This window comes from Sardina pilchardus, chromosome 4, assembly GCF_963854185.1.
Source record: "Sardina pilchardus chromosome 4, fSarPil1.1, whole genome shotgun sequence".
NCBI classification, from domain to species: Eukaryota; Metazoa; Chordata; class Actinopteri; order Clupeiformes; family Clupeidae; genus Sardina; species Sardina pilchardus.
The window spans coordinates 34297430-34309983 of record NC_084997.1 but is presented as its reverse complement, the minus strand read 5'-3'; the positions used below and the strand labels follow the sequence as shown (position 1 = coordinate 34309983).

At 43.1% G+C, this 12554-nt stretch overlaps 1 protein-coding gene across 1 annotated transcript; it reads right to left on the bottom strand.

Annotated features, from left to right (window-relative positions):
- Window positions 1-2007: 2007 nt before the first annotated feature.
- On the bottom strand, window positions 2008-12014 carry LOC134079025 (E3 ubiquitin-protein ligase TRIM39-like). Its single transcript, XM_062535190.1, has 12 exons — window positions 11475-12014; window positions 10602-10697; window positions 10293-10523; window positions 9872-9891; window positions 9701-9831; window positions 8177-8179; window positions 8019-8060; window positions 7830-7973; window positions 4961-4993; window positions 4854-4860; window positions 4404-4522; window positions 2008-3282 (listed from the first exon to the last, which is right to left on the bottom strand). Exons 1-12 carry the CDS (start codon window positions 11877-11879, stop codon window positions 2741-2743), a joined length of 1773 nt encoding a protein of 590 aa, XP_062391174.1. The 5' UTR covers window positions 11880-12014; the 3' UTR covers window positions 2008-2740.
- Window positions 12015-12554: the final 540 nt, after the last annotated feature.

Genomic DNA, 12554 nt, shown 5'->3' with positions numbered 1-12554 from the left:
TGCAACCAATCAACCATGGTGATTTCGTGTCAATCTGGGAATGAGTGCTGCAGACATGGCTTATCACAGGTAGGCTAATCAGGGCAGCAGGTGTTGGGGCGTTTCAGTCCTAATTTGTAACGACCCGGTGACGTAGTGTCGGACTAGAAGTGCAGGACAACGTCAGCATTCCAATAGTATTTTGGACCAACATGCCATGGCATGTTTTCAAACGGTAGTATGCGCGAGAGAGCAATATCTCCAATACAAAGTCAGACGAAATGTTACTTTTGTCGAGAAACACGATTTTTGTCAATATTAACCCTGGTAATAGTACAGTTCACCACTTATGAGTATTTTCAATCAATCAACAGCTCAAAAAACCTATTTTAGGGTGCAGTGACCCTTTAAAGTGTCGCCTCTTATGTTCAGTAGTACACCAGCCCTTGTCCATTAAAGAGTCACTTCACCCCATAACTCCACCCACTTCACATTTCTGAAAACGGCTTTCAAAATGGGCGAGACGTTCTGAAATTTGGAGAGAGAGTGCAGCACTGCTGCAACCAATCAACCATGGTGATTTCGTGTCAATCTGGGAATGAGTGCTGCAGACATGGCTTATCACAGGTAGGCTAATCAGGGCAGCAGGTGTTGGGGCGTTTCAGTCCTAATTTGTAACGACCCGGTGACGTAGTGTCGGACTAGAAGTGCAGGACAACGTCATCATTCCAATAGTATTTTGGACCAACATGCCATGGCATGTTTTCAAACGGTAGTATGCGCGAGAGAGCAATATCTCCAATACAAAATCAGACGAAATGTTACGTTTGTCGAGAAACACGATTTTTGTCAATATTAACCCTGGTAATAGTACAGTTCACCACTTATGAGTATTTTCAATCAATCAACAGCTCAAAAAACCTATTTTAGGGTGCAGTGACCCTTTAATGATCTCCAAAGTTTTATCTTCTTCTCAGTATAATTGTATTTTAACCTTGCACAGCATCCGTAGGCTTACTCAAAATGCTCTCATAACATAGGCTACAACAGAAGTTCCTATTCATTAAAACATTTGGGAGTCACCTTCAGAGTCCTTTTTAGTTGTCATCTTGGTTCACAACACATGAACGTGCTCACATTCAGCATATAATAGGAGCAGAATTCAAACAAATAAAAATAGTCAGCTTCATAAAATAATATAAACTATATGATAAACAAGTTAGTCTTTGCTAGACTCATATGAGTCCGGTTTTCTGATCAGCGGGCACTTAAATTTTCCTGGACAACAGAACATAAGCTGCTAAGTCTCATCTACAAGTGTCTGAAATAAAAATGGGTGATTTATTGGAGCAGGTAAAGGATGCATCACACATGAGTGTGAGTGTGTGTAGTAGGCATATCTAATTAAGAGCGCAAAGCAAAGGTCAGCATTGTGTCAGCGCTGTATATTATGTTACTGTAATGTGCACTGTCATCTACAGGGGGGTGTTAGTATTGCGTCAGTTGTAATATTGTAAGATTGTATTGGAATACTCAATTGACTACTACTACTTCATGCTACTCTCAATGCAACAGTACATTTCCTTCCTGTGATCAATCAAGGTCAAGGTGATCAGTCATGTGTTGTTGTTTATTAGGCTCTCCACGTCTGAGTGTCATAGCATCAGCTGTTTTATGTTGTCAGTGGAGAATCCTCTGTGATGGACCACAACACATGGGCCACTCATCTCCTCTACTTCTAACAGAATACTTTTCTTCCTAAATGGTAATGCCGGTGATTCTTGAATCACAACTTCTGAAATTAAAGGAGACATGCTATACACTGTTCAATTAAAATAACATTCTGCCATGAGTTTGACAGTTTTTATTATTTGAAGGGAAAAAGCTCCCACCCTGATGACAAGAGGTTGCCATGTGTACCAACCTGCATATCAGAGCAGTTTGGGGTTCAGGGTCTTGCTCAAGGACAGGGTCAGGGAACGACGACCCCTTTAAACTCAGAAGAGGCCAGGACAGACACACGCAGGATGCAGACTGAGCACTAAACTATATTTATTGTATACAGTAGTAGGACAAACTGAAAATCAGATGAGAAGTAGAACAAAGAAAAAAGAAACACCGTCCTCTCTCTGGTACTAGAAGAAGGGAAGAAAAGAGGAGTCTTACACATGGTGTCCACCCAGCAGAGAGAGAGAGAGAAAAGAGAGTAAAGAGAGGAAGCGATATACCATAACATTCTCTGAGAAATAAGGCAAAACATCTGTACACCTCTGGCCAGAGTCACGACTGGTTGGTCCATTTAACTGCTGTGGAACTGCCCAGGGAATCAGGCCAATGACAGGAGCAACTCTAAGCTCGACCCATCAGGTCTGGCCAATGAGAGGAGCAACTCTGAGCTCGGTCCATCAGGTCTGGCCAATGAGAGGAGCAGCTCTGAGCCTGGCCCATCAGGTCTGGCCAATGAGAGGAGCAGCTCTGAGCTTGGCCCATCAGGTCTGGCCAATGAGAGGAGCAGCTCTGAGCTCGGCCCATCGTGTCTGGATAGAGCGTGGATCAGGTGGAAGATGAAGTGAAATTTACCTAAAAACACGTCAGAAACTAAAATGTAAGAGTGTGTACAGTGAATGTCAAATTATCCCATGGTGTGTCTGATGCTGGTGATTTCTCTCAGTCCACAGTGGTGTTTTCTCTCAGAGTCTCCTCTAACTGATTCATCTCCTCATGCTGATCAGTTCTGGTCCACACAGAGACACCATCAGCTCTAACTGGGCTGCTCTACTCTAACTGAGACCTTCACTGGTAACATCCTCAGAGGACACTCTACACCACCAGCTAAGTATGGGAACACTCTCTCAGTGAAAGTGTGTGTGAGAGTGTGTAGGTGTGTGTTAGTATCAGGGTCAGAGAATGACAGCTTTCCTCTGTCCCAGTCCAGCTGCACTCTGATCCTCTGGAGTTTCTGCTGCACTGTGAGGCGAGTGGAGGGCTGTGGTGCAGCACCTGCTCCATATTTACCATCTTTATAATATATACGGCACTGTCCACTCACACCATAGTTATAGTCTCCCTTCCTCTGGGCCGACTCTGCCTTCACACCCACTTCCCACGCTGTGTTCTTTCCAACCTCCACATCCCAGCAGTGAGTCCCTGAGTTAAAGCCCTCAGAGCCCAGGACACAGGGATACTTATCAAATCTCTCTGGGTTATCAGGAAGCTGCTGTCTCTTATCAATTCTTGCACTGGTCAGATCCTCAGGCAGGATGAGTAGTGGGTGTGCAGTGTTGGGATCCAGAGTCACAGGAGCTGCAGAGAGAAAGAACACACACATGAGCTGAACACTGAGTGATGTGTGATGAGGATGTGAATGATGGTCATTATCAATAGGACTGAGTGATGAGGATGTGAATGATGGTCATTATCAATAGGACTGAGTGATGAGGATGTGAACGATGGTCATTATCAATAGGACTGAGTGATGAGGATGTGAATGATGGTCATTATCAATAGGACTGAGTGATGAGGATGTGAATGATGGTCATTATCAATAGGACTGAGTGATGAGGATGTGAATGATGGTCATTATCAATAGGACTGAGTGATGAGGATGTGAATGATGGTCATTATCAATAGGACTGAGTGATGAGGATGTGAATGATGGTCATTATCAATAGGACTGAGTGATGAGGATGTGAATGATGGTCATTATCAATAGGACTGAGTGATGTGTGATGTGAATGATGGTCGTTATCAATAGGACTGAGTGATGAGGATGTGAATGATGGTCATTATCAATAGGACTGAGTGATGAGGATGTGAATGATGGTTATTTTCAATAGGACTGAGTGATGAGGATGTGAATGATGGTTATTTTCAATAGGACTGGTACCAGGTGTTCTCTTCTTGGCCGCAACACCTGTACAGATGTGCTTGGAGTGTTTCAACACACCACTTGGTCTGGCTGTGTTTTCATGTTTGATTGCAGCACTATAAAGAAGTGTCTGTCTCTCTCTGTGTGTGTGTGTGTGTGTGTGTGTGTGTGTGTGTGTGTGTGTGTGTGTGTGTGTGTGTGCAATGCATGTTTGGTGAGTGAGTGCATGTGTGTGGGGTGTATGCATGTGTGTGTGTGTGTGTGTGTGTGTGTGTGTGTGTGTGTGTTTGTCTGTGTGCATGTATGTGTGTGTGCCTGTGTGTGGGGTGTATGCACGTGTTGTGTGTGTGTGCATGTGTGAGTCAGTGCATGTGTGTGTGGCTGCGTTCAGATCCTCAGTGTGCAGTGATGGGATCCACAGCAGTCACAGCAGTGTGTGTGTGTGTGTGTGTGTGTGTGTGTGTGTGTGTGTGTGTGTGTGTGTGTGTGTGTGTGTGTCTCACCTACTGTACAATCTGCAGCAAATGCAGTTATGGAAAGAAATGTGTGTACTCACTGTATTGAACAGTCTTCTGCATCTTCTCCCAGACTCTGAACTTCAGGTTGCCCAGGTGCTTTGCCACATTGATCAGAGCTCCTGAAACTTTTTCTGGTTGCTGCAGTGTGCACTGGGCTCTGGAATAACATTCAGCAGTCAGTGCTGCTGTGGGTTTGGGTTCAGAACCACAGAGAAGAGAGAGAGACAGGAGGCAGATCACTCACCTTTCCACTGTGCTCTTGTAGTTCTGGAAAACAACAAAGAGAATGTGTTCATGATTTCCGATGATGACAATACATATAAACACACACACACACACACACACACACACACACATACTAGCAGCTTCACTAACTGACTTAAGATCAAGATCTCCCTTTAGCTCACTATGATGCCGCTGTGCCTAACTAGTCTGTGTGTGATAGTGATGATGGACTGATGCTGTATCTGTTCATTTTGTTGCAACACTCTTCTTCTGCTCACCACACCAACACCGGAAATCACCACACCAACACCACACTCTTCAGATCACCACACCAACACCAGATCACCACACCAACACCAGATCACCACACCAACACCAGAGATCACCAAACCAACACCACACTCTTTAGAGAACACCACACCAACACCAGAGATCTCCACACCAACACCACTCTTATCACCACACCAACACCAGATCACCACCAGTGATGCCGGTAACGCGTTACTAAGTACTGTATTTTGACCACTTTTTTCGGTAACGAGTAATCTAACGCGCTACTATTTCCAAACCAGTGATCGGATTAAAGTTACTCATCCACGTCTCCGTGCGTTACTATTTTTGTCATTTTCATTTTGTCATTTTTCATTTTCTTCTTGTTGTGTAGACTATGCTCACGTTTTCAGCATGCAGCATAGGCTACAGACAACTCATGTGTACAGTAGGCTCCACGCAGCGACACAAACGTAAACAACAATGCAGGGAGGAGAGAGGCGCGTTTCCTAGATGAAAATACAGTCAGTCGGCATATTTTGAGTTTGAGTCATCTACACATGACAACATTAAGGTACGGTGTACACTCTGTGTTGGCGACAAAGTGCAAGGCCTTTCTAGCTAAACATCCCGACTTCTCATATAGCGGCTCCCTGACGCACACAACAGAGAGGGAGAGAGGGAGAGAGAGGGCTGTGTGTGCCCGACGCGCATCCAAGAGCACCCTGACTGGGCTGTTTCGCTATATCAACCGATACGTTTTCAGTGTAGGCGGGCTTTTATCTCTTTTCTCCCGAACTAAATCAATAAGTTCAATATGGTACAGTAGCGTCAGTCAGTGCCCCCAAAAAGTAACAAGACCGCATCTACGAAAGTGTACCCTTGTCCAGGGCTGTACACTGCGAGCAGGTCGTCGCATTTGCGCGCAAATATATATTAGTGCGAATATAAAATTTAAAATGCTCGCACACGTGCGAGTACTGATTTCAACCCTTTCATTCGCATTTTGCTCCTAAAATGAATCCACACCAAGTGGATGAAAGTATAGTACAATTTTCGCGCATCTAATTTCAGAGTTGACAACTCCTACGCACCTGGCTAGACACTCATGCTTTCAGCATCAACCTCGCAAGAAATGTCACTCCAAATCCAGTCTTCTTTTTTCTTCAATCTGTTCGTAATTAGTTGGTGACTATGCGATTACCGGTGAAACGGTAAAAATGCTATAAATGATAAATAATGTTGACTGTAACAATTACCGTGTTCATTTCAAATAGGCTATTATTATCACGGTTGATATAGGCTAGCTAAACATGGTGTGGAAACCGTGCGTTAAATTCCTCCCAGCTTCACCCAAGCCTGCATTTGACATAGGCCTGGTAGACTTCTATGAAACAAAGATGGTATCCTGATTCAGTTGTCTAAATGATGTATAACCACGGTTCGGTGTAGGCTACATCTGCTTTAAAAAGGCGGAACATATTCATCGCAAATATGCGCTGTATCATATAGCCATCATATATGTATCATATGCGTCTTTTTATGGCTACATTCACATTAAATCCATTCCACTAACGTTATCAGGAGGAGAATACCGTAACGTTTTATTTTCAGCACTGGTTGTCACTCATTGGATAGCCTGTAACATATAAAGGCTACCAGACTCCAAGACAAGTCATGGTAGAGTAAGTTAAGCACCCAGCCAACTAAAGATGACCAAGAAAAAAGTGAACGGACAACTCATAATGCCATGCTACGGTGGCTACCTAAATCATAGAAGTTCACATTGCTGGACACTCATCTTTTCTATTACACCGGAAATATTTGTCTTTCCCGTTGTAAGTATTTTGAATTTTTAAATATATAACATTCATGTTATTGAATGAAAACATGCAGGCTATCCTTGAACTATGCGTTTATATTTTCCTAAAACCGAATGAAATCTAATTATGTCCACGTAGGCTACGGTACTGCTTAAAGTGACAGGCACTCAATTAGACTTACACACCACCCCTGTAATATCATTAAAGACAAGTGTTAGTGTAATCAATATGAAGTATTCAAATTACTTTGAATTTTAAGTAATTATGCAGAACCTTTAATGCTATGAATTGTTAGCAAAATGTATACAAATTCTGAATTCAAAATATGAAATAGAAACCAGACAACCCATTTTCTGTGTGTGTGCAGGGTTTGAGCAGAGACTAGGATTGCCACTGCTGTGAATGATCTGTATCCTGCTTAAGGCAATAAGGTTTTCAAGGAAATGTCATAGTGCTCCTAAATTTTTTTCTGTGCTCCTACATTTTTTCATTTAGGAGCACCTATGCTCCTAGTGAAAAAGCTAAGCGTACAGCCCTGCCCTTGTCTCACGAAATAATGATCTTGCACACTGCACTGTTAGTAGCAGTGATTTTAGCATCGCCCATGGTGGCTTAAATGATGCTAAATAAATTAAAGAAATGCGAAAGACTTGTCGAGGTGAGCTTAACAAGTGTAATTTCACTGGCATATTCTAAATGGCTACAGTAGAAGGATACACAAAAAGCCCAAACTACCAAAATCTTCATATTTTATTACCACAGTTTCTATCTATAGGCCTTCCTTATTTAGTATACTGACTAGACATTATTGAACAAACATTCATCTCTAGGCTATTTCAGTATCTCAGTAGGTTAAAGTGTTTTTTAGATACCTCCCTGAAATAACTTTTTGCAGGTTGTGATGTCTATATTGTTGATGTTACAGTTAAAATGCACTTCCAATAGTGAGTATTGGCAAAACCGGTTGCCATTTTTATGTTGAGGCGGCGGGGGGCTTAGTTTAAAAAGTAACTTAAGTAATCTAACTTAGTTACTTTTAAAATTGAGTAATCAGTAAAGTAACTAAGTTACTTTTAGAAGGAGTAGTCAGTAATCAGTAATCGGATTACTTGTTCAAAGTAACTGTGGCAACACTGATCACCACACCAACACCACACTCTTTAGAGATCACCACACCAACACCAGAGATCACCACACCAACACCACACTCTTCAGAGATCACCACACCAACACCAGAGATCACCACACCAACACCACACTCTTTAGAGATCACCACACCAACACCACACTCTTTAGAGAACACCACACCAACACCACACTCTTCAGAGACCACACCAACACCACACTCTTTAGAGATCACCACACCAACACCACACTCTTTAGAGAACACCACACCAACACCACACTCTTTAGAGAACACCACACCAACACCACACTCTTTAGAGACCACACCAACACCACACTCTTTAGAGATCACCACACCAACACCACACTCTCTAGAGACCACACCAACACCAGAGATCACCACACCAACACCACACTCGTCTTTTTTCTTTTAGAACTTCACCATTAAGAATCAAACTATCAAATAAAAACGGCTAAATCAAATTGACCATCTTTCCTTGTCGTCATACTGTTTCGCCAGCTTATCTTTCTTTCTACTGAGATACAGCAGGGATATCTGGGTAGCTACAGTAGGCTTAGCGAATTGTTGCGATTTTTTGAATGGATAGTGCAACTGCACATTTCAGTCATGGTTCAGTCATCGAGCGGCTGCAAGAAGCGGCAGGAGCGTAAAGAGCAAGGGGAAGGGTGGCCAAAGTACTACTAACATCTATTTTTCAACTTGCCAAAATGCTGGTGGTAGATTATTTACGACAGTGTAACATCCACATTCGGGGAAGTGTGTAGCTGATTGCTCTTATGTCTCTGACATTGCGTGTGACTGTGACAACAGCTGAGCGATCTTTTTCCAAAATCAAACTTATTAAGACTTAGGCTACCTGAGGAGCAGCATGGGGAACTAGAGGCTCAGTGGGTTAGGTATCCTGTCCATTGAAAATACGAGAGCCAGAGCATTAAATATTGGGAACATCGTTGACAATTTTGAACAACCAAAGGTCTCACGGCCTAATTCATGCATATTGGGGATTGTATGCATATTAATGATGTTTTCTCAACAAAGTTCGGAAGGAGCCCTTAGGGATGATTGACACCAATTAACTCACCGCGCCTCCTGCTCCAAGAGTATTTAAGCCGGCCTTCTTTTCTATTATGCCACACGCCCCGGCGTTCGCTAAACTCATCCCTCCTCCTCCCCCTACTCCTCCATTTCACTGACAGCCCAGTTACTCATCCTCCTTCTTTACTGAGGGGGTGCAAGCGGCCATCGCTCTAACGCGATCTCCGCTCCAGGCATTCCAGAACCACGGTCAGCTACCTAGCCAAACATGCTGTTAACGTTACACCCAAGCACAACAAATCATACTGATGGGCGAACTAATGAAATGATTTTATTTGGTTTCTGCACGGTTGAATAAGATAGGCTAGATTAAGTTTCGTTTCTGCGCAGTGCGAGTTTATAAGCAAGCAATCTACGCTTACAGTTTCAGCAGAGGGTTGAAGAAGTTTCAGCGCAGTGGGTGTTCCCATAATTCCATGCGAGTTGATGTTAATGCAGTAGGCTAATATTAGATTACACTGGCCTGCAGACTATTAATAAAAAAAAATATATATGTTTTCAGAATGGATCACGTAGTCGTGTGATTTTTATTTGAAATTGTATCTGTAACTACTAAACTACTTCGGTGCCTCAGGTCCTTTGCATAGTCACCCTTAATGTGTATTGCATGTATCAGAGGTAATACTTCCTGGGCTACAGTATTTAACTATCTTCGTGCAAGGGCCCGAATAATTTTGTCGCACCAGGGCCCGCACCTGCCTTGTTACGCCATTGATCACCACACCAACACCACACTCTTTAGAGAACACCACACCAACACCAGAGATCACCTCACCAACACCACACTCTTTAGAGATCACCACACCAACACCACACTCTTCAGAGATCTCCACACCAACACCACACTCTTCAGAGATCTCCACACCAACACCACACTCTTCAGAGATCTCCACACTCTTCAGAGATCTCCACACCAACACCAGAAATCACCACACCAACACCACACTCTTTAGAGATCACCACACTCTTCAGAAATCACCACACCAACACCACACTCTTTAGAGATCACCACACTTGCCAAGGATCACACTCAGCAATTACAGTAATGCACTGTCATCAGACTACAATGCTTGACAGATGATTACTGTTTTATCTGCAATGTATCTAATCATTGTCTTCTAGTGCTCTTACTGTTATCAACTGAGATGATTTTATAGAATATAAAGTAATGGAATAGTTGAGGGAGAGCGCTGAATGAGTAAAGCACTGAATTGAGCTACAGGCCTAATAGATGTTGGATAGAAGAAGATAGACGTGTGTGTGTGTGTGTGTGTGTGTGTGTGTGTGTTTGTGTGTGTGTGTGCGTGCGTGCCTGCGTGCGTGCGTGCGTGCGTGCGTGTGTGTCAGGTGTGAGGGGCTAGTCCTACCTGCAGGACTGTGATGTCATCAGCACTTATTTGCTCTTCTATGGCTTTGATTGTGTCTGAAAGAGATGAGATCTCTCTGCTCATCTTCTCAATCTTCTCCTTCATCATCTGAGTCTTCTGCTCCTCTTCCTCCCTCAGTGCAGCTATCCTGGCTGCCTCTTCATCTCGTAGAAACTGGTGAAGCTTCTCAAACTTCTCCGTGATCTGCTTCTCTGCGTGCTGGGCCTGTGCCTGTATACATAGCACATCAAGTCATGCATGATATAATAAAAATGGCACTAGCTTTTCTCCTGTGAGTGTTATATTTACCTTAATGTGTTTTGCTGTTTTGTCACAGGTTAGTTTAGTTTCTTCATGTTTCTTCATCTTTTCCTTCAGCTTGGCCAGCTCTGTTCTCAGTTCCTCCTGAAACATTACATTACATTACATTTGGCTGAGGCTTTTTAACCAAAGCGACTTACAACATGGTAAAAAACATTTGAAGGTCTTAAGAGCAATTCTAACTACAATTTTGAAACAATAAACAAGGACAACAATAAGTGCAACATGAAGAATACAACAGTTATGCTGCAATAACACAAATAAATATCACAGTCAAACTCAGCACATTGTCAAGAATGAAGTCAAAGTAAAAAAAAACATTCTTTAGGAAAAACTCTGGTTAATTGTTGACGTTACTATCTGGGGTGTGTCTGGGGAGGGCGGGGTCCTAAAGGACGTGTTGTGCTGTATGAACTGCAGGAGGAGGAGCAACAAGGGCCCACATGAGAGTGGGGAAATGGGAGAGAGAGCTCTGGATGGGAGAGGAGCTCAATATTCACAGTCTGATCACCTGAGGCCAGCTATTATTCACATGGCTACAGACAGACCTGAGGCCAGCTATTCACATGGCTACAGACAGACCTGAGGCCAGCTATTCACATGGCTACAGACAGACCTGAGGCCAGCTATTCACATGGCTACAGACAGACCTGAGACCAGCTATTCACATGGCTACAGACAGACGGATATTGTCCACTTGACAGGTACAGTATATGAACATCTCAAGTACTGCATGAGTCATTACTGGTGGGAATTCATGTTTGTAGTGTGTCTGAGATCAGTACATTCAAATGTGCCAAAGTGACTATAAATGTTTTAAATTTCATACCCAGCACAACACATGATTAAAACGTGCTTTACCTTATAACCAGTTGTCACCTCAACAACAGGACAAAAGTTGTGATTCTTATGTTCCCTTGAGTCTCTGCACACCAGACACACAGGCTGTTTATCCTCCAGACAGAAGAGCTTGAGTTTCTCACTGTGCAGACTGCAGAGCACCTCAGACCCTGCTGAAGCTCTCTGACTTCTCTCCTGTAAGAAGGTCTCACACAGGTTCCTTAAGACCAAGTTCAGTTGTGGACTTGAATTTGTGAATCTTTTCCTGCAGATAGGACATTCTTGGTGTCCTTTAGATTCCCAGAACTGCTGCAGACAAACTTTACAAACACTGTGACTGCATGTCATGATGACAGGATCCTTGAAAATGTCACGGCACACAGGACAAGAGAAATCCTCTTCAGTGAAAGAACGCTTGGAGGCCATTTTCTAAACTCACTGTAAAGTATGACCCTTAACTATGACGCCCAGAGGGAAAATATTCCTTATTACTTGTTCTCTTTCTTCAGTTTTTCTGATCTTCAGTCTCAGGGCTGGATTGGTCTTCTCTGGAACCACAAATCCAAGTGATTGAGCCTGCAGTAAGTGTTAACCTGTTTTCATTTCAGCTTCAGCGTAAGAAATGAACAGTTTAACGTTCACTTCCTGCTACAGGAAGAAGCCACGCTACCACGTCAGAGGGGCGAGCCTTGACGTGAATGATTCTGATTGGTTAGTGGAGTCTCATGTGCATGTGTTTAAATCCAGAACAAATGAACGCTGAGAATGATGACTGTTAATTCACCTCAACGTTTACACGTTTACACTTCAGTCATTCCTCAGCCTCTCCAGTCTCTCCACCTGAATTGTTTGCATTCAGAAGAATATATACATACAGTCTCACATGAGTGTGTGCTCATTTGTCTGAGTTCATGCCAGCATGTCTCAGGGAGTCACACACTGGCCTGAGTAGGAAGTATGATCCAATCACACACTGGCCTGAGTAACACATTAAAGTATGATCCAATCACACACTGGCCTGATAACACATTAAAGTATGATCCAATCACACACTGGCCTGAGTAACACATTAAAGTATGATCCAATCACATACTGGCCTTA